This window comes from Eumetopias jubatus, unplaced genomic scaffold, assembly GCF_037043125.1.
Source record: "Eumetopias jubatus isolate StellerSeaLion01/CBP00866 unplaced genomic scaffold, mEumJub1_p1.0 scaffold_6, whole genome shotgun sequence".
NCBI classification, from domain to species: domain Eukaryota; kingdom Metazoa; phylum Chordata; class Mammalia; order Carnivora; family Otariidae; genus Eumetopias; species Eumetopias jubatus.
This window is the reverse complement of record NW_028274812.1, coordinates 1587337-1609484: the sequence shown is the minus strand read 5'-3', so window position 1 is coordinate 1609484 and position 22148 is coordinate 1587337. Positions and strand designations below refer to the sequence as shown.

The following is a 22148-nucleotide window of genomic DNA, read 5'->3' as shown; positions in this document are numbered from 1 at the left end:
CTGGATGAGAACGGATCTGATAAACTGAATGGAAGGCTGCTCTTCTGTAGAGAATGTTGGGATTTGGCGGCGTGATGAATTGTGTGTGTAATGTTGAGGGCTGAGGAGTTTCCTCTCTGACCAGACACAGAAAGTGCAGAACGTGCAGCAGAAATATCCTCAGCTGTTTCAACTCCTATCAATAACTTGAGGCTTCTTTATATATCATTACTGGGTGCGCCAGGTCATTAGTAGGATAATGTCATGTGAACGTGGGCATTGATGAATCTGCCAATTATAGAAAAATCTAGTATTTCACCATTCTGATGCTGGAATAGGTGATTTAAAAAAATATCTACATGCATGATATTGAATGCATCTAAATTTTCTTTTGGGCTATGAGTCTTGTTCTTCTTAATCCTTGTGTCTCTATGCCTCGTGGGTTATGTAAATCTTGCTCTCGATATTGGTAACACTTTAAGTTCATATAGAACCTATCACTTTGTATGTGTCACCGTGCTCAGTCACAGTCATCCTGGGAGACAGGCAGGATGGGTGTAAATGAGGACATGGGATTCGATTTTTGCTGAAATTTGTCAGACGAGAGACTGTGGGACCCAGAAAAGCCGGGAGCCTGACTCCGACTCCAAAACCTGACCTTTTCCCTGATGACACGGCACGGGCTCAGAACCACCCTCCTGCCCTGTCCCCACCCCACAGTTGCACGGGGAGGCTTCTACTCCCTTTCTAATTCTGCAGGAACAGGAAGCTCATTTATCCCCAAGGCTCTTTTCCCCACCTCTTTAATTAGAAAAATATCCATTCAACCCAATCATCAGTTCTAAATAACATCTCAACTTTTCTTCTTCCTGTGGCATATTTCCCAAGTGGGGACTCTCTTTGGGCAGTTTCTCTTGGACAGATTCAGTGACTTCTGACACATCATACCTTCCTTGGCCCTTTCTATGACCTCACATTAAAATTCCTTCTATTCGTTTTTTTTTCCTTTTCAATCTGTCTTCCTTCATACATTAACTCTTCAACATTTAGTGTAAGAGAAAATTATAGCAGTAAAGCCCTGCTGAATAGGAAAGAAAACTGAAATATTTGTGTCTATTGTTTTAAACTGGATATTATATCTTGAATTTTGTATGCATTAATTATTTTATTTTCTTGCTGAGTTATTTTCCAGAATCCCAAACTTTATTTTTCTCCATTGATGGACATTACTTGGAATGGATTAAATCTAACTTCTAATAATATCATTATTTTAAAACCCCAACTTTGGTGGCCTCTGTAACCTGACGGATCTGGCTGGCTGCAGACACTGGCACCTCCATGTCATGTGTTAGGGCATTCGCCTGGTCACCATATTCCTCGGGCCAGGCTCTCCTTCTGAGTTTCCTTGTTTCCATCCTGACTGCTCTGTTCTCTCCGAAAGGGCCTCTCTTCCCTGTGTCCTTTTCTAATGCTTTGTGGGGTCTTATCGACATGTTTCTGGACCTTCCTCAAGACCTGTCTCTTTGGGTCCCTTTTGAAGCTGTTCTCCTGTGTGTCTCAGTGATTGAAAGCTTCCAGATTTGTGGTGAAATATTACTTATGCTGCTTTGCTCCCCATTTACCTCCATTTGTAAGTGCTTGATGTCCCTCGTGGAACAAGGGGTGATTGTGCCGTCTTCTTGTGGCCCCAATGTGAGCTGGTGTAGAACCAGTGGTCAGGTTCCCTGGGGCTGGGAACGTCTTGGTGGGGAAGGCCACTTTCCAATGCAGAAATCATGCTTCTGTTTAGCCTCTGTTCCCAAGGGTCGTCAGTAGTTTGTCTAAAGCTCTTCTTCCTCCATTATGGCCTTCACCAACAGAAAACGTAACTGCGTTGCCCTAAGTTTGGGTTTCAGGAGGCTGTGTTCAGTCTAGGAGGCCATGGGAGGGAACACACTTTTCAAGTAGGAACATGGAGGAGGATCTAAGAGGCAACATTTCTGTGTTTTTCTGGTACATATACAGAAATGCATATGGTTTAAAAAAATCTAATAGCATTTGTAATGTCAGTAAGGGACTAATCACAAAATTCCCTGTATGATTACCCACATGTAGTACAAGGAGCTGCTAGAGAAGCTAAAATCTGGATAGTTTTCCAACTATTAATATCATAACTATGGTTTATTATCTAAAAAGAAATTTACTGAGTGCCTGTTCTAGGTCAGACACACTCTTTTAGCATTGGGGGAGTGGTGGAAATAATAGCTAACACTTCTGAAACACGGTCTGTAGTCACGCTTTGCACATCTAACTCTCGACCTCGTGGCGGGGCCGGAGGCAGGTGCTCGTCCTCCATAGGAGCGCAGCCCTACCTCCAGGCTCCAGCCTCCTGGCACCGATGCAGGAACACGCTCTTTCTCAGCCTCTCAGTGGTTTCCACCTGTTTGATGTCACATTTACAGTCATAAAAATCCCTGTAAATTGTAGCTAGCTAGTTCCTAAGCAGACTAAAGCATAATTTATGGAAGATCACTTCATAGGCAGGAAAGTGCTGTAGAGATTTTTATATCAAATATATTCACTCAGTGCATCATTCTATTTTATTTTCCTTTGTAAGGAGAAATGTGAAAGCAAAAGAATGTCATTTCTAGATGCCACAGGACAGCTCCAGGTGAGGGCGGGTGTGCTCTTGGGTGTGTGGGCCCTGGGGTGGAGAGCCGCTCTGTGGTTAGCCGCGTGCATGACCGTGAACACAGGGCTCAGTTCTCTGCAGCTCCTCTGTGACTGGGAGGCCCGACCACTCCCGCCTCCGAGACATGGCAGCTCTGTGACTAGCTTTGACCTCAAGCCTCTTGGGGTCAGAGGGTGAGTGGCTGTGCCTCCGGATGCCTGTTCGACCTGCTTCCAGCTCAGTGGTCCAGAGGCCACACCCGGAGAAACCCCATTCTAAAGACAAACCTGAGACACATGCCCGCATTTTCTTTAAAATGTGTGAGAAGGGTGATTTAATTTGCCAGTGTTAATGTTTATTGTCATGTATTTAGGCTGGAAAGATCCAGAAGAGGAACATTTGGAATATGCTGATTATTTCTAAATTATATTTTAAACCACATGTGACTTTATAGTGAAGGATAAACTATTCTCCATGTTTTATTTGACTCAAGCTCATTACCATCAGAGGACTACTGAGTAGATAGGACTCACTTTGTTGTGATGCTAGAGTGTGAATACCCTGTGAGGTATGCTTACTTTTAGAGCTTTCTTTTTTTCTCCAAATTTTAATTTAAATTCCAGTTAGTTAACATACAGTGTTACATTAGTGTCAGGTGTACAATATAAGGATTCATCACTTCCGTACATCACCTGGTGCTCATCACAACAAGTGCCCTCCTTCATCCCCAACACCTGTTTCCCCCAACGCCCCACCCACCTCCCCTCTGGTGACCATTGGTGTGTTCTCTGTAGTTAAGAGTCTGCTTCTTGGTTTTTCTCTCTCTCTTTCCCCCCCATGTTCATTTGTTTTGTTTCTTAAATTCCACATATGAGTGAAATCATAAGGTATTTGTCTTTCTCTGACTGACTCCTTTCATTTAGCATCATACTCTCCAGCTCCATCCCCATCATTGCAAATGCAGCAAAAAGATTTCATACTTTTTTATGGCTGAATAATATTCCATTGTGTATATACCACGTCTTCTTTATCCATTCATCAGCCGATAGACATTGGGCTCTCTCCATAGTTTGGCTATTGTTGATAACACTGCTATAAACATCGGGGTGCAGGTGTCCTTGAATTAGTGTTTTCATATCCTTTGGGTAAACACCCAGAAGTGCAATTGCTGGGTCGGGTAGTTCTGTATTTAACTTTTTGAGGAACCGCCATACTGTTTTGCAGATGGCTTATTTAAGTCAGTGTTACACAGATGACGTGAGACTTCCATCTTCCCAGAGGCAGTGGGCCGCCGGCTGGCAGAGCAATCAGACACTGCGTGCTTCTGAGTTCGACAGGCTGGATCTGCGTTCTGGGCCAGCCCCTCCCTAACTGTGTGGCCTTCCCCACATGACTTGTGCATTCCTCTGTTTCCTCACCTACCAAGTGGCTAAATGAGAAAACCCATGAAATGAATGAGGGCAGTTCTAGTGCGTGGAAAACTCTTGCAGCTGTTTTGTTACATGAGTGTTAGATGCTGTTAGAATAACAGCAAGTGTTTCCACTGTCATTTCTGGGATTCGCCGTGCTACCTACACACTGGGGCTGTTTCCACCATGTGTGGCCCTGGGCTCACCGTCTGCTGAGATGGGGTTCCACTGTGCTCAGAAATAATCCGGGCGCATAGGCTTTCACTCCCTCCGCTTCAGCATCATCTTAAATAAAAGTTGGTGACAACACTGAAAGAAGTAGAAAATGATTCTAGGTCCAGCACTGATTGCAAAAGAATGTTTGAAAATGCTTACAAAGGGCCTCAGCGCTTACAACCCAGACTGAGACCTGGATGCCGGCTGATGTCCTGATTTTCATGCAGTCCAGTGGTGCGTCCAGAACCTGTAACAGGAATGTCCACAGGGGCGCCTGGGCCCGCCGTGCCCTGCCTGCCTCCTGAGCCCTCCGACTGGCCAGCCCCTGCCCCTTCCTTCCCGGTTCCCTGCAGCTTTCTGGTCGCACCCTCAGGGGCTCCGCATGGGCCCGCCGTGCGCTGCGTGCTCACACCTCTGTCTTTCCTCCCCCAGCGTCCTCCTGCGACCAGGAGCAGCAGTCGGCCCTGGAAGAGGCCAGGCAGCCCAAGAACGACAATGTGGTGATCCCTGAGTGCGCCCACGGCGGCCTTTACAAGCCAGTACAGTGTCACCCCTCCACCGGCTACTGCTGGTGCGTCCTGGTGGACACTGGACGCCCCATCCCCGGCACATCCACCAGGTAAAGCTGCGCCCATGGTCCGGGGAGGGAGGAGACAGGGAAGGCAGGTCCTTGCGGGTGCCGCTGACGTGGATGCCCAGCACCCAGACCTCGCTTGGCCGCTGGACCGTGCTGGCCATGTGCTCACTCCCCTGCACGGGGTGCCTGTGGAAACTAGCGGCTCTGCCCATCGGAAGCTGGAGGAGACCATCTCTGACGGCCGCCAGGAGCTGCCTGTGTGAATGACAGCAGGGAGCCTGCAGGCTGAGGTCTTTACACAATGCTTGCTCCTGTCGTTATTATTCCCGCAGGCTGGGATTGTGAAAGCTGGCTTGGGGATCTGGCGTGGGAGGCTCTCAGACATCACCTGCAGCTTCCTTGAGCTTCTGGTTTTGGCAAAGGGAGCCAAGCATTACACAAGCTGAAATGGCTTTCTATAGCATAAAAATAAAGACAGTGTGCTAAGGCGAGAGCAACAATCACTGTAAGGGTCTGAGATCCAAAAATTTATTCACTCCTATTTTGAGTGAGTTTGAGCAAACGGTTGCATAATCACATCTGAAGCACACAAACTACTCACGGAATTTGTAAAAACATGAGTGAAGATGTGTTTGCAGTTCTTTGTTATATGAACTGATCTTTGAATGTTAATAGATTTGTATAAAATAACTTACAAATGTACGAAAATATTATCTCTCAAAAGTTATTAAATTTAGCTACTGGTTTCATCTCTAGCACCTAGGCACAGGCATTTTGACACTTCCTAAATTATTTCCCCCAATTTTTCAAGTGTGACCATGAGACATTTCAAGGAGGAAACATTCCATCCATCCATCCATCCATTTACCAATGTTTCCTTCCTTCCTTCCTTCCTTCCTTCCTTCCTTCCTTCCTTCCTTCCTTCCTGCCTGCCTGCCTTCCTTCCTTCCTGCCTGCCTTCCTTCCTTCCTGCCTGCCTGCCTTCCTTCCTTCCTTCCTTCCTTCCTTCCTTCCTTCCTTCCTTCCCAAATGCTGATGGTCAGCAATAGCCCATCACTATTCCAGGGACTGAGAAAAGAGCACTGACCGACAGAGCGGGTCTCCTCTCTCAGAGACTTTCTCTCCTGCTTGGGGAATGTCAGGGAAAGAGCAAATGGTACCACTTCCCACTGCAGCAAAAGGGAAGGCCTCACATCCAGCCGGCCTCAAGTCTTAACGACTCACACACCTCAAAGGTGAAGGGAAGTTCAGATTATCTCAGCAGCTCAAGGGCATACTTCAATAAGCCATTTTTTTATTCTCCCTGCTCTGCCATCTTTGACTTACTGGCTTGCTTTTTGACCTTATCCCTGACAGGGTTTCTAGAAGCATCACCCAACATAGTTGGTGCTTCTTTCTGACAGCAAAAGGATAGCCTTCCCCACAGACCCTCAGGGGGCCTCCCCTCGCTTGAATTGGCCAGACTGTCACCCCCAGACCAGGCCTACTGCTGATGGGGGAAGGGCCATTGTGGCCATCGTTTGGCACCAGGCCTGGGACAGGGCCACCACCCCAGTGCCCTCACTGTTGTGCATACTGTTCTGGGGGTGGGGGCTGTACAGGAAACAAAATGGACAAAAATCCATGCTTCCATAGGGCTTATGTTCCAATGGAAGGAAACAGACTATAGGTAAAGCACATAAGTAGATGCACCAGCTATAAGTAAATATGCTGGTGAATGACAAGTGTTCTGGAGGAAAATAAACCAGAAATAGGAGAGGGCATGCTGAGGGTGGGGGTGGGGCGGTCAGCTTGAATTGAATGGCCAGGGGAACTCCCTGGAAAGCTGATGTTGGAGTCAAGTCCTGAAGATGCTGGGGGCAGCCTGACGGGTGTCTGTGGGAGCACAGTCCAGACAGAGGGAGTGAGCACTGCCCTGCACAATGGAGGGCCCTGCGCCAGAATCCAGTTGTTTTGGCCCAAAGGTAGGGTGTATCAATTAGGAAGTTTTCCATTTCTAATAGTGGTAAATCTGACAAGTAGGCATAAACAAGGGACTCTATTAATTCAGGTAAGAATTACAGAGATGGAGAAAGCTCCATTTCAGTTGACACTGTGATTTGGTGATGTTACTTGAGGACACAGTTGTATCTGCCCTTGGACAGACTCTTCTCATGGTCACAGGATGGCTGCGGAGATCTGGGCATCTCATCTAGACACCACGGTGCTCAGAGGATACACCGCCCACCTCTCTCTTTCTTAGGAAGCCAAACAACCTCCCCTAAAAGTCCCCTAGCAAATTTAATGCATGGATTATTGGCCAGAATCGGATCATATGACCATGACTAAACCCATCACTGGCAAGAAAAGTGGAATTAGTTTAAATTGATCTCTAGGGAGACATGGATGTTGGGAAATCAATCAAAATTATCAACATTAAGGGCTGTCTGGTAAGCTGCTGTTCAGCTTCACCAACCCACTCCTACCGCTGGTTCTCTGTGACTGGCCAGCACAGTCGCAGGAAGTCCTCCACATTACTGCCTAAGTACCCTCTGTTGCATTCATGCTACTTTCTTGTGATTTCCTGAAATGAGCAGTTCTAGAGAGATACTTTATGGTTTTTCTTTATATTTGGGTAGACAATTCAGGTTTTCTCCCTCAATTATCCTATTTACATGTGCCGATGGGGAAGAATAAAAATCCAAGACAGAAAGAAGCCATAAATATAAAATGCATTGTCATTATAAGCCAGCTCCCTTTTCCTCATGTCACCAAGCAAGATAATTTAAATGCATGGATTTTGTTGTAGACTGTGCTGAGGACCATGAACGTATGCTGTTTGCCAGCCAAGGTAGACAGCAGCTTCCTTCTAACAGAGTCTCTAGTTGGGTTAATCACCTGGGTAGAAACATGAGTTGGACCAGGGACAGAAGCGCATCCTGGTCCTCCTGCTTTTTGGTGTCAAAAATAACATCTTGGCTACGGTGTACAGACTGCCTGTGGGCTGGGGCCCAGGCACCTGCGTGAGCCCCTGCCATGCGTGGCACAATGGGATCTGGGAGGAGAGTGGTAGGTTCCAGCCCGGCCACTGCTGGGTCGTGGGGAGAGCTGGAACGGGCTGTCAGGCTAAGCACGTAGCAAGCTGGTTGCTAGCTACTGCATTAGCTCCCAGAACGGAGAGATTCCTCTTTCACCGTCTTGATGGCCAATGAAGGGCTCACCACCTGCCACTGGCTTCAGGCTGTTCTTACCTCGCCTCCGGGCTGCCCCGTCCCCTGACTCCACAGACCGCCTCTCTCACCGGTCGAATGCACGTGGCCATGTGAGCATGACATGCATTTCTCCCTGGCAGAAAGCCTGGCATCTGATGGGCAAGCAGATAGTCAAGGGATGTTCATTGTTTTCATACAAATAAGTTAAACACTATTGAAAAGAATGTGATGGATGTCAACACTAAATTTGGATTTCTTTTATTTGAGACTTCAAAGGCCTTAGTTCTATTTCTTGAGATTGCCACTTCTGCAAGTTAAGGCATTTCCCAGTATTCTTAAAAGAGGCAGAATACTATCATTTAAATGTACATTTTTCATGTCAGCATAGTGCTGGGATTCTTAAGGCATCTCCAGGTCAAGTTTGGAACAAAACCAGAATGACCGGTGTGGCTAGCTTCCAGGTTGCTGCAAAGTTAAAGATTCAGAATGGGGGTTTAGGAATGATATGGCCTCTTATCACCCAGGTGAAGGATGCTGGTGCTGACTTCTAGCATTTTGGAGGCTCCACACAGAGTTCCTATTACTAGTTCAGCTTCTAACCCAACAGAGTAGCCTGGGGCCGTCCCCGAGGGGCACTCTCATATTCCTGCAAATGGGACATCCCCAAGAACGGCTGGGCGCTTGAGTTTCCACGTCATCCATCAGGAGCTGGGACACCTGCTTGTCTTTTTGCAGCTCACATTTCGTGGGCCTTCAGCTGTGAAGATGCCACTGCTAGCGTAGGTGCCAAGTCGGACCTATTCCAACCGCACAGACACTGGCCCAGAGCCTGCATTGTGAGAGTTCTCCAAATTTAGCCTGTGTCCGTGGACACAGGAGTGACCCTCCGTGAGCAGGCTGCTTTTGCTCATTTTCTCGTGGCGAACGTTCGGCTCTCATCGGCGGCCCTGCTACCGTTGCAGCGGGGTGAGGAGTCACCCTGGTCAAGGAGGTGTGGGTCCCCTCACCCCTCGCTCACATTCTCGTGACTGTGGTTCCCTCTGCTGTCTGTACCGAACTGCATTTCCAAAGAATATGAGCTAATGGCTACTGGTTAAAACGTGACAGCTTAACTCTGTGCCGGAGTGTGTCAGGGACTCTTTAATTTCAAAAACAGCATTTCAAAAAGACATATTACGTTTGCGGGAGTGGGTGTTACACTCTCTGGCATCCAAGAGGCTACTCCGGGTGGGAGGGGGCCGGGAGGGGCGCGGGGCCCCCGGCTCTGTTTCAGCCGCAGCCGGCCAGCCCCGCCAGGCCACCAGGGCAAGGACACTTACAATGTGTCCCTCGGGGAGACATTTCATTCTCTTTTATTTCCTGTGATGGCAAAACAAAAAGTAAGGAAAAGTAAGAATCTGAAATGATCCCTGTGAAGTAAGTATGAGCTCCCAGCCCTTTCTTGGGGAGTAAGAAAGGAAGATGGGGCAGCATGGGTGGTGAGGAGCCAATGAACCTTGCTCACTTCCTGGAAATCAGCGGGCCTTCAGTCCAGAACATTCCACCTGCAGCCCTGCCCACTGGCTCACACTGTCCGCCCGTCAGACTACATGGGGAGCTGGGGGCGGCAGGTTCTCTCTGTCAGTGTCCCCACCGGACGGGGGCGGTTCTCCACGTGGCCCGGGTCTCCCCGTCTGTGGTACCCAGTACCCAGACCACAGGCATTTCCGAAGAGCCACCCAAGAGCACCCGCTGTTGCCCTGGGCCTGCATGGGAAGCCCGTGAAGGAGAGGGGCCCTGGGTCCTGTCTGCTCCAGAATCACCACGGAGCCCTCTCGTGAGGGGTGCATCAGCAGCACCCACACCCCTGCCCCATGTCAGGACCCACCTGTCAGGCCTTCTCTGCAGTTTCTGTTCACTGGACGTGGGGCGCCACGTAGCACTCTCTCTCTCTCTCTCTCTCTCTCTCTCTCTCCCCCACCTCCCCTCCCCTTCCCTTCCCTTCCTGTTAATACAGGGACAACCTTTTGTAGCCTCCTGAATCAGATTAAGATTTAACTGGTCTTTCAGTAATACATAAATCTAAACTTCTGAGACTTTGCCTTCTTTCCTGGGCCGCACCCGCTGGCCCCCTTCCCCCCGGCCCCTCCCCTCTGAACCGTGTGGAATCCCGGAACAGGTAGAGGTGGGGAAGTGGGGTGTTTGGCAGCCCCTGTTTAAGATTTGTTTCAGAAACTGGATGCAGAGGCAGAGCCCTATGCAGTGTGCTCCTTCCTATTGACTGTGAAAAATAAGCTTTTTATAGTAAATTGTCACAGAGGTCAAAAACGGTCCTAAGTCGGGAGAAGTCGATGCCACACGTGTGCTGCAGGCTCATGGCGGGTGCCTTTGCATGAGCACCTGAGCAACGGAAGAAAGCACCCTCTTCCAAGTGTCAAACCCGTCTTCCCCTTCTTCCCCTCCTCACAGGTACGAACAGCCGAAATGCGATAACACAGCCAGGGCTCACCCAACCAAAACAAGGGATTTGTACAAGGGCCGCCAGCTCCAAGGTGAGTGGAGACATCGACCCCCGCTCTGAGCTTTCTTGCAGGTTTAGAACGAGAAAGACTTTCTCCAGCTCTGTTCCCAGTGGGGAGGGCGGTGGCCTCAGAGCAGTCCACCAGGGACCTCCTCCCCAGGGGCCTGCGGTCGGCAGATGTGCAGGGTCCCCGGGGAGCACGCACAGGGCACGCACAGGTCAGCTTCACCTGTGGCCAGCAACGCTCAAGTGCCAAGTCTAAGACCCAGAGAAGCAAACAATGTCCCCTGAAATCAGAGCTTCTAAACCAAAGGATCCTTTAATTATTTTCCCTAAAAGAAAGCAATAATTCAAATGTCATTTTCTGGCATTCCTTTTGAATTGAATCAATAGTTCAAGAAGCTGAAGTTTAGGTTTTAATAAAACATGAGCTCAGTCTTTATATCAAGTGAGTTTAATTACAAAGAAGTATTTCAAATTAAACAGAGGCAGTGAGTTTAATCTTATAATTATTAAAAATACGTTCACAGAAAATGTTTTATGGATGTTATCTTTCATCAAAAAGCACAAAAGTGTTTATGATACACCAAAAATGATGATGACTTTACTAGTTAAACCTAAAGCCTTTGTTGGACCCCGAGTCCCTCCAGGAATGTACGTGGGATTAAGAGCGGCGGCGGTGATTGAGGTGGCCCGGCAGGCGAGCGTCCTGCAGTTTGGCTCATCTCATGAGATCGAGGAGTTTAGGGACACAGCTCTGACATCATGGGGTGAATTTGATGGCATCTGTAAGATGCTTCAAAGCTATTTGCTATTTTATTTCTCTTTGGTTCTCTTTCTTTTTCTTTTAAATATCTCCAGATTGTGTGTGTTTAGCCAATGCCTCGGAGACCATGAAAACCATTCTCTGATGTCCTTAGCTCAGAGCACGTATTTGATCTTAGTCTTATACCAAGTCCGGATAAATTGCGCTTAGAAAAGTGTGGTTCTTGCTTTATTTGTGCTAGTATCAGTAAAGGGGGTTTGCAATTCTGAGTAAAGGTGTTGATGAACGAAGGTAGAAATGACCAGAATATCACCCAGACCTGTCCCATCCGCTGAGCAACACTGGGGTTTAAAGTAGCTCAGACGGAGGAGGCGGAGGGGCGGAACGAAGGCTGCTTTCCTACCTGGGCACGACTCGACCCGTCGCCCTTTGCTGCTTCTGAGACGCTCCCATGCGGGGCTGTCTCCCGGCCACGGGTCTCTCCAGTGACTTCCTTTTGATGCAGGTTCAAGGAGCCTGTGAGCTTTTTGTCCCACTGTGTGTCTCTCTGTGTGGACAGTGTGCTGTGCTTCTCACGGACCAGGCTCCTTCCTGCGTCTTGGGGTGGGGAGAGAGGGAGACAGGGGTCATAAAGGAGCAACCACAAGCACCCATGCGGATTCCTAGTTAAGCACCTTGTGTATACGTGATGTCTTGCCCTTAGAAGGAGCTCAGTGAACAGCTGAATTGCATGCTCCCTGATGTTCTCAGACCAGAAGGAGTTCTCCCCCTCCATCATCTGGTGTAATTTCTTGCCTCTGAAGTTAGGCCTGATCAGTGGTGGACAAGATTTTTCTTCATAGGAAACAATGAATCTAGCAGGCGTTTGGTACATGGAGAGCCTTCAGTGGATGTTTGCTGGTTTTAGCTGGTCTTAATCATGTCGCACGAATATCAGACAATCTGTTCTTTGGCTCTAAGGGTCCAAGACTCTTAATGGTTTCTTTTTGATAATCAAAAATCGAGCTGTGTGTGGTTTTTGCACATACAATATGAAACCCAGTTCGTTTACGAATGTCCAGTCTGGCTTTGCTGTTTGTTAGTAAAAGGTGCTGGGACAAGAGACAGTTCTCCTGTTTCCTCCTAGCAGTGGCATGCTTGCTAGGAACTCTTCTCACGGTGGATTCAGCGCATCAAATACCAGACCGGGCTCTTGATGTAAAGATGGGGATGGTTGTGGCTTGTGGGAGCAGCTGCTCATCCAATTGAGAAACACAAGGGGTGTCTCACTGGCTGGTCTGTCAGGAGTGCGGTCCAGGGTGTCCGGGAGCTCGTGGCGAGAAGGCATCCCCAGAGCAGGAAAGCCAGCCCCCTGGCCAAGCGGGAGCAGGATTATTAGGCTGTCCTGGCAGAGATGCCCCTCCTCACCCATACCTTAAATAAAAGCCAGAGTCTCCAGGCACACAAGCCACTTTATGCAAACCGTGTAATGGTCAGCTCGGTACTGCTCATGACCACTTCATCATTTTGATTTTTGGAGATAATTATCCTTATTAGGGAAAAAACTAGTAGGTCTTGGAAGGACTCCAGGAGAGAGGCTGTTCTTGGTGGAGAGGAAACTGTTTCCAGAAGAGCACTGTGGCAGCTCCGTGAGCCCACATTTAGGCAGATGCATTTTCTTCTTAAAAGGTGCAGTGTTCATTTTCAGGGGCTAAGTCCCAGCCGGTGAGGGTCCTTTATTTTCCAAGCCGAGCTGATAACCTTCTCCACGTGGCCCACTTGTTTCGAGGGTCTGTTGACTGTCAGATGCTTATTCCCGCTGTCTCTGGGGTGGTTAGGACCTCCCACAGCTCTCACCCGCGGACGGGCAGCATCTCCCTATAGAGGACGGTCGACATCCAGCCTAATGGGTCCCCTGTTGAGAACTGGGTCAGTATTTGGGCTCCTTTATTCCATAAGTTTCCTTACAGGACCTGTCATCACATCCTGACAGAAGTAAAAACCAAGAGTCATAGAAATTTTAAAGGTTTTATTTTTATTTATTTGACAGAGAGAGAGAGAGCACAAGCAGGGGGAGTGGGAGAGGGAGAAGCAGGCTCCCCGCGGAGCAGGGAGCCCGATGCGGGGCTCGATCCCAGGACCCTGGGACCAGGACCCGAGCCGCAGGCAGACGCCCAGCGACCCAGCCCCCAGGCACCCAGACAAGGCATTAGGTCACACCTTTCCCATCTACAAATTTGCACTCGTTCTTTCTGTCCTGGCATCTTTCGCTCCCATCTCTTCATACATCCAGCCCATGTGCTCCAGCCTGCCCGCCCCCTCACCTCTGCAGGTGCGCAAGAGCCAGATGCGGGGCTCTCTGTGCCCGGGCCTGCTCGCGTCCCTTCCCCCCGGGGCTGGCTCCTTCACCGGCCCGCTGTCCCCGTGTGGCCTCCAAGACGCAGCTTCTTAGGGAGGCTGTCCTGGGCTCCTGTCCGCGGGGCACGGCCCACCGCACGAGTCCCCGGGGCACCCACAGTCCGCGGGCTGTGTGCGGTGTCGCACGCCCTCGTGGCCTCCGAGAGCTGGGGCTGAGCTGCCAGGGGCCCGCCGGCCGGCGCAGCACGGAGCACGCAGGAGACGGCACGCGGGGAAGAGTTTGTTGGAGGACACTCGGCCGTGATTCTTCTCCTGCTCGAAGCCTTGGGCTGTTCTGTACTAAGTGATACTGTGTGGTTTTGCTGATTGGAAGGGCGTGCATTGTGAGTCTCGGGTACCCAGAGGGATCTAACGTGGGGGGAGGACGGCCTGATCTTACCGGAGCCCATCATTCCCGCTGGGCCTCCGTGTGCTTGCCGCCAGGTGGAAGGAGGAAGGGCGCGTGTTCCCCCCTCCTCCGTTCTGGACGGCACCTGCAGCATCATGACGAGCCTGACTGACCCGCCCCTTGGCCCCGAGGCCCCCAGAGGTCACACGCGCACCGACTGCAGGCACGAGACGCAGGTGGGGCAGAAGCCAACTGAGATGCCGCACCTGCGGCGATGGGGACCCCCTCCCCCACCACAGCACAGCGTCTGTTCGAGTCCACAGACACAAAAATCTCCTCTCTTAAGGCCCATGGTGACTGCGGGTGTAAAGGAATCTTTGATTCAGTTAGCAACCTTAAAAGCACCCCTGCGTTTTTCAAGTAATATTTTAGCACTATTCTAATTTTTTTCAAAGTTAATTATGATTTTCTGAGGTAGCATAAAATGATCCTTCCTTGCCCTGAGCATAGCTTAAGATATTTTTCAAAAGGTAATTAGACTCTCCAGGTCTAACCATGGTGCAAATGGCAAGAGATCATCCTTTTTGTGGTGGAGTAACACTCCACTGTGTGTGTGTGTGTGTGTGTGTGTGTGTGTGTGTGTGTGTGTGTGTTTGCTGGTGCGCGTGCACCTCTTCTTCATCCATTCGCCTGTGGGTGGACCCTGGGGCTGCCTCCATGTCTTGCCTTATTGTAGATAATGCAATAAACATAGGGGTGCATGAACCTTTTCAAATTAGTGTTTTAGTGTTTTCATTTTCTTTGGGGTAAATACCTAGTAGTGCAATTGCTGGGTCCTGGGTAGCTCTATTTTTAAGTTTTTGAGGAGCCTCCATACAGTTTACAGTGGCTGCACCAGCTTGCATTCCCACCAACAGTGTAAGAAGCTTCCCCTTTCTCCACATCCTCGCCAGTACTCGAGCATCTTTCCATGTGTCTGTTGGCCATCTGTATGTCTTCTTTGGAAAAAGGTCTGTTTAGGTCCTTTGCCCATTTTTAATCAGATTATTTGTTTTTCTGGTGTTAACTTGTGTAAGTTCTTTATATATTTATGATGTTAAGTGAAATAAGTCAGACAGAGAATGACAAATACCATATGATTTTACTCATATGTGTGATTTACTCATATGTATGAGACAAACAAAAAACCAGACTTACGTACAGAGAACCATCTGGTCACCAGCGCAGAGGTGAGCAGGGAGGGGTGAAGGAGATATAAAGGGATTAAGAGGCACAAACTTCCAACGTACAAAATAAGTCACGGGGATGAAAAGTCCAGCACAGGGAGCGTGGTCAGTAATTCTGTGCTAGTGTTTACTGACAGATGTGACCACACCGACGTGGGGAGCACCAGGGGGTGTGCGGGGTGGTGGGGTCACGGTAGCCTACTCATGAAGCCAATACAATACTATATAATACAATAATAATATAATGGATATAATAAATATAATATAATTAATATAATATAATACAATATATATAATACTATATAATAGAATACAACAGTGGCTGTACTCCACTGAACGAAAAGGCACCCGGACCCTGAGCCTAGCACCTTCACAGGCACTGCAGGACCCCAGGAAACCCCCGTGTTTACCTTTCTTCCACAGAGGACCCTGCAGCCTTCAAGGCTCTTTCAAGGATAATGTCAATATTTCACCCATTAAAAACGTCAACTTCTCTGATTTTTATGTCAAATCAAATACCAAATTCACAGACATGCGTCTCCCAAATTTTATCTGAAACAAAGTCTTTCATTTTAGACGGGCAGCCCTCTACCCGGCAGACAGGGTGAGCTCAGGGTCGCCACATGCACTCTGTGTCCATGGGGGCTCGTCTGCCCAGCACCGTCCATGCTCAGCGGCTGCTCAGAGAGTCTTCCTGCTACCTGCGTGCTAAGAGCCTGGGCCAGGACAGAGCAGGGGGCGCTGGGTGTGAGACAGGACTTTGTTTTGCTGTTAAGAGCTGTCTGATGGCATCACAGTGAACCATTCATGCTTGTCAACTCAGGTGAGAAGTTTGGGTTTGGATTTCTGGATGTGGCCCGGGACCGAGTCGCAATGCTTGGGAGAGAGACCGGAGCTACTTTACTTATTTATTTATTTTTTTCCACCAGTGAGCTTGATGATTAAATGTGAAATGACATTTGTAGGTGAATAGGATTACTAAACCTTTAAAAGCAAATTGCATTCTGTAGGATGTATGATGAAGAATTGGGCCCTTAAATCCAGATTTAGGAGAGGATGCCATGAGTGAAAGCTCCATTAAAACCCCACATGTGTCTTCCATGTGAGGCAGGAACCCCAGGGCAAGGGCGGGGGCAGTGGTTGAGAAGATGCGACCGTCAGGCATGGTATCTGCAGGGACATCCAGAGATGCCGCTTCCAACTCCCAGGTGTGTTCGGAGAAGTACCCACAAGGCCCTCAAGGACACAGGGACATGTCTTCAATGAGACCTTTATTTAGTTCTGCTTTGCCCACCACTTGAAAGCAGGGCGTCTCAGTGAAATCTTCTGTAAGACTAAATGGTATAAAGAAGTCATTACTATTAATTTATGTGGAAGAATTTCTGAGTGTTCCCAGACCCAAAAACTCACCTGTCTTAGGCTTTTCTGATTGATACCTGAGGACACATCTTGCTAAAAGACACAGAATAGGTAGAGATAAAGCCCGGATGCTCACAGACTCTGCCTGGCGCTCTGGGGCTGGAGCAGAGATGCTGCTGGGTCCCTGGGGCGGGAGCTCGTACTTGGTGAGCGCCGCCTCCGTGCCCGCTAGTGAGTCCACTGCTGACCAACGGTGGGCGCCGTGGGCACGTTTCTCCTTTTTTTCATCTCACTGTCTGCAGATCGCCTTCGGTTAGTGAAAACAGCTTCTAAGGCAGGTCTTTCCTGAAAGCTAAGAGGCATGTTGCAAACTTGTGAAAAGTGGGATGCTTGCACTGTTTCTTAGGAGAGCAGATAGGATGCTGGACGTGGCAGGAGGCGTGTGTGAGGCAGGAACTACATGGTCCTAACTGTGTCACACTTGGCAGAAGTCTGAGTGAGATTTTTATTAGGATATTTATTTAGTTCAGTTGATTTTTTTTCTCCATTTTTAAGAGTATGAGGAGACACTGGAGGAGGCTTGGTGGAAAATTGTGGGAATTACTCATTCATAATAAAGTAAGAACAAATAAAGCCAAGTTAAAAAAGCAAAGGCTTTTTTTTTTTTTTTTCCGGCCTTACCACGCAGAGGAAAGACTCATAAAGGTCAGCTGGAAATTTGAAGTTACTTGCAAGGAGGTATTGGGCACTTTTTCTGTTTATTTATACTTCGACAGCTGAATGAGAAAAAGTGAGTGTGAAGGCTGTTTCTTGGCTAAGCCACAGAACATGAAGAGGGGCTTCCTGGGCGCCAGGCTGTGCCCGAAGCAGTGGCAAGGTCTAGCTCATGAAAATCTGTGCATAAAAACGGAGTTTACGAAATGCAGGAGGGTGGGGAGACCGTGTCTTTCCTATCCCTTCAGATCGACTTTCAGGACTCATTGATTAGAAGCCGCGCTCACTCTTGTCCCGAGCCTTACACTGCTTGGATGCGGCCCCTTGTTTTCAACAGCGCATCCTCTCGCGTCTCACCCGCTGCATTCAGCTTCCTTCCCTGGCCAGGTCTCCAAGTGGCTTCCCAGTGGGTTTCCGATCTCTGGGCCATGCCAGCAGCTATGGGGGCGAGGAAGACGTGGACACACCATGTGCCGCTGCTGGTGACAGGGGCCCCTTGCTCCCAGAAGAAGCCAAAGCTGCATGCATGTCCTGGAGGCGAGGCCCACCACGGCCAACCCCACAACTTCCTTCTTCTCCCCGCCAAGAGCCCTGTATCTCCGTCTTACCGAATCCTCTGCTCCAGGAAAGGAGGCACATGAGTCTTGAAGCCGATGAGCGACGTCTTGAGGGTCTGCCCTCCACTGCGTCCCACGAGGGTGGCCTTCACCTGCTGGCCACCCTCTCCTGGCTGCCAGGTGAACGCGGTCCCCAGAGCTTGAATCATCTGACATCTGTGGGCAGGTAATCCACTCATTTATCTCCCGTCCAAGAAGATGGACAGGGTTCCTGGCCCTGGTTGGTGGGACGTAAATATTTATGGAAGTATTTCATTAGCAGCAGGGCCGGCTTCCTGGGAGCGGCCTGGGCAGCTTCCCCGTCTGTGTCTGGTTTAACCGCTCGCTGCCGCCAACTCGAGCTTCCTCAGGGTTTTGAATACGAGGGCCCACGTTTTCAGGTTGGCGCTGGGCCCTGCCAGTGAGCTGGGTGTGGCCTGTGCTGACACACTTCATCCTGCCTCCGGTCATGAGGAGCCAGGTCGGGAGTGTGCGGCACCAGCAGACACACCAGCGGGTTAGGAAGGCCACCCGGAGGGCGAGAGAAGACGTGGACACGGTTCAGGGTCGTCTGCAGACGGTCTGAGGGGTTAGGGATACTCCGGCTCCACTCCAGGGGACATGGGGCTCTCCCCTACGGCCCCTGGGCTGGCACACAGCCGAGGCCATGGTAGGACCACTGAAAACTCACTTGAACCATGGCTAGGCCTGCACCGGTGACCTAGGATTCCTGAAATACAATCACACCAACTGATGGTTAAAAAGATAGGTTCACTGTTTTTTGTTTTTTTTTTAAGTTTTAAATTTCGAAAATTCAGTGTCCAAGCTGACTTCTCGTTCCCCAGTGTAACAGCATAGTAAGTACCTTCATTTCCAAACGTCCAGGCGTTTGCCGTCACCGCAGAGCCCCGGGTGTTGGCAGACCCCCACCTGCCCCCGCGGGAAAGCTCAGGGTGCACCAGCTCACGCAGATGCCCGAGGCTCAGCACCACACTCCCACGGTTCTTCCAGAAGAAATCTGAGCTTAATCCGATGAAAAAATTCTCTCAGATGGTAGGGGAGTTCTATCAACGACGTTAGTACATAGAATCCTGGTTGGTCTGCTCCTCTGAAAGTCATGGTTCGGCAGAGGGGAGAGGGAATAAGGTTAGATGCACGTTAATCATGAGAAAGCAGCTGCCAAATTGACTAATGGTGTCAGCAATGTTTCAGAGACAGTTTGAATAACTGAGGAGGACAGACTGTCCTCAAACACCATTAAGTAAGTTAAATTTGTTGTTAAACAACTGCTATTCTACGATAAGCAGTTTTGTCCCAAATAACCACTTTAAAAACTTTCCAAGTATGGGGTACACTGGAAAATAACAAATTCGTTTTTAACTGGCCTACGACTCCCTTTTATTGACGTCGGCGTCCCTCGTAGCTCATCTGAATTTATTGAGGCCCTGCCGTGAGCAGAACGCTGAGCTGCTATGACACAGACTCATTTCAGTAATTTGCTGTGGTACACGGCGCAGGCCCGACACCCGGAGCGGGGGTCTCAGCACCGGTGCCTGCCGTCAGGTTCCCCCGGAGCCCGTCCAGGGTGTGACCTGGCATCGGCCGCAGCTGGGAAATTCCTTGTACCACAGCTACAGCTTTGCTCTGCCGTGTTTTGCATCTTTAGTCGCCTTGTGGGAAGGGCCAGCCATCAGCACTGCTCCGCACACTGCCTTCCTGAGCGCACCCTGAGCATCCCTCCTGTGGGTTTTGCTTCCCAGATGGGCTGCAGGCTTGGCGAGGCCAAGTCCCGGGTGCCAGGCGTGCAGGCCTGGAGTAAAGGGCTGCCGTGCGCCCCTGCTTGTCCCTCTTCACCAGAGAAGTTGTGCAGGTGCCTCCAACTCAGCTGCCTTCCTCCCAACCCTTCACCGAGTCTCCCACACAGTTTTCCCTTCTCCTCTTGGTTCTCCTGTTTTTAAACCCAGAACCGGTCAGAGCCCCGAAACTGTGCTGGGCCTTCTCTGTTTTATATTCTTATATAACTGAGAATTCCTTTCTTTGCTAGCTTTGTGAGCAAATGTTCGTGGGTGGCAATCCTATTGTGCAGATGGCCCCGGGCCGGAGACACTTAAGACCCAGTCTCTATGGTCTGGGAGCCAAGATTGCAGTTTTATGTTCCCGGGACCGATGCTCTTAAACAAGACAGCAACATTATACGCAATTAGGAAAATTAAGGAAATAGATTGGTGCATGATAAAATTTCCCCTTAATGCCTGAAAATGTCATGGAATCATCATTCCTAAAAGCCCTGTTCCAGGTTTTGTGTCAAGGTCAGGAGCACTTCGCCCTCGCCTCAGGTAATGCTGCTGGAGTCAGGACTTTCTGGGGAGCATCATCGAGCCGACATTGAGCCGGGCTGGGGGATTGGAGTGAAAAATCGCTTCTCTTCTAGAAATCCCAAAGCGAATAGACACAGGCAAAATCCAATCAAAGCTGGAGATTGGCCAGGGCACAGGGTAATTACTTTTAGAATGCAGGCCCAACTAATGAAAATGGCATGGCTGACGGTAGAAATCGAGTTGCATTCTTCCTGATAACTTAATTCTTTAAGAATTTCAGTGGACAAACCGAGACCACAGTGCTCAAATACATAAGCTCTGTGTCTAGCTACTTGGACACTCCCAGATGACCAGCAATGGTAGGAAACTTTCAAAACCTGGTTTATAATGAGTAACAGCAGGCCATGGAAACTTCTAGAATACTTTCCCTGACACGATGATTTACTTTTATTCTTAGCGCTCTCCTGACTTGTCAAATCAAGAACAATTTTTCAGAAAAATCAATGGTTTCTCCCCCTGACAGAAAAGGATAAATGGACTGTCCCTTGGTTGTTAGGTAACTTTCAGAAACGCCTGAGATGAATTTTTCGAGAGTGATTTTCAGTAGACTAGTTTTAGAGCTTTGGGTTCTCATCCCATCTTTTCTCTTCATTTTTGCTTATTAAATTAAGTAAATTCTTTGGAGTGCATAATGCCCTGCTTCCAGCAGGGAAACTGAGGCCCCTCTCTCTGCTCAGAGTCAGACATGTCAGAATCTGGCCGATTATACAGAATGGCATTGTCATCAGAGATTCCTTAAATTCAGGAAGTCCTAGATTTCTGACTTTTTTTTTAATCTCCAGAGATACGTGCATTGTCTGCTGTGAAATACCGCTCTTGGTAGCACCATTTGATGGACCCCTAGAAGTGCATTGAAGTCAATATTTTATTTAACACTTCACACTGTTAAATAATAACCGCTTGTTACCTATGCAGACTAAATTTGTTAATTCAAATGCAAGGGAATAGCAATCTTTTCTTCATAATTTCTCTAATGGAGAAATTATTTTTGAAGCAAAGAGAGGAATACAATGGGTGTCAGACAAAGAGACACTTGTGCATATCCCCATTCCTTGCGACCCTCCCCTTTTTTCCTAGTCACAGCACGTGGCACGTTATTTGTTGACATTGCTTTTTATTGCGAAGTGAACTGACTCTTCTGGCACATGCTATTTTCCCAGAATGTGCCAGCCCTGGAGTCCACTTCTGCCTGACTTCTGATCACTTCTCCTCAACTCAGTAGAAGTGAGGCAGTTGCCCTGTGTCGAGGGAGCCGACCAAGAGTAGAGCTGTGACTGCAAGCCTTGTGTCCCCGCCATTAACTCAAAGTCCTTTCTGCTTTATGGCGTTGTTTCTGATGTCAACGCCTCTACACAGAGTCTCCTTCTAAAGGAGCAGATGATGTACAAAATGCTTTACAGAAGAAGCAGATTGCTTTTGCACCTGGGACACGTGGCCCATAAAGAGGGAAGTCAGGATGTGGAAGGCCATTATTCTGGGGCTCGTGAGATTGCTTCTCCCCTCTGAGCACAGGACAACTCCAGAAAGCAGGAACTACTCAGGTTCTGAGCAAGAATGAGTGTCCTGGCAGCCAGCCTTAGTAAACACTATAAAGAGCAATCTTTTTGGAAGCCCTTCTCTACAGACAAGGTTTTAATTTTCATAATGTATGTATCTGGACAGTGACTTAGCTCAATTTTTACATAAATGAATATGGATTAAATGAGCCCTTTCATGATCTGCTGGCTCCTACATCTGGGGCATTCCTATGGAATTCCTTAAATATATGAAGCCAGAGAAGCTGGATTCATGAAGCAAACCGAGGTCACCATGTGATACTCTAAAAGGAGAAACAGGCTGGAGGTTTGGCAGGGTTCAGATCA

The 22148-nt window shown here is 48.9% G+C and overlaps 1 protein-coding gene across 3 annotated transcripts in view; it reads left to right on the top strand.

The window, feature by feature from the left end:
- Nucleotides 1-22148, top strand: part of SMOC2 (SPARC related modular calcium binding 2) — a 153337-nt gene that overhangs the window by 104679 nt on the left and 26510 nt on the right. For all 3 annotated transcript variants that reach the window (XM_088024226.1, XM_028103337.2, XM_028103336.1), the window contains exons 8-9: nucleotides 4687-4873; nucleotides 10471-10553. In XM_088024226.1, coding sequence (XP_087880352.1) covers nucleotides 4687-4873; nucleotides 10471-10553 — 270 coding nt within the window. The remainder of the gene's footprint in view (nucleotides 1-4686; nucleotides 4874-10470; nucleotides 10554-22148) is intronic.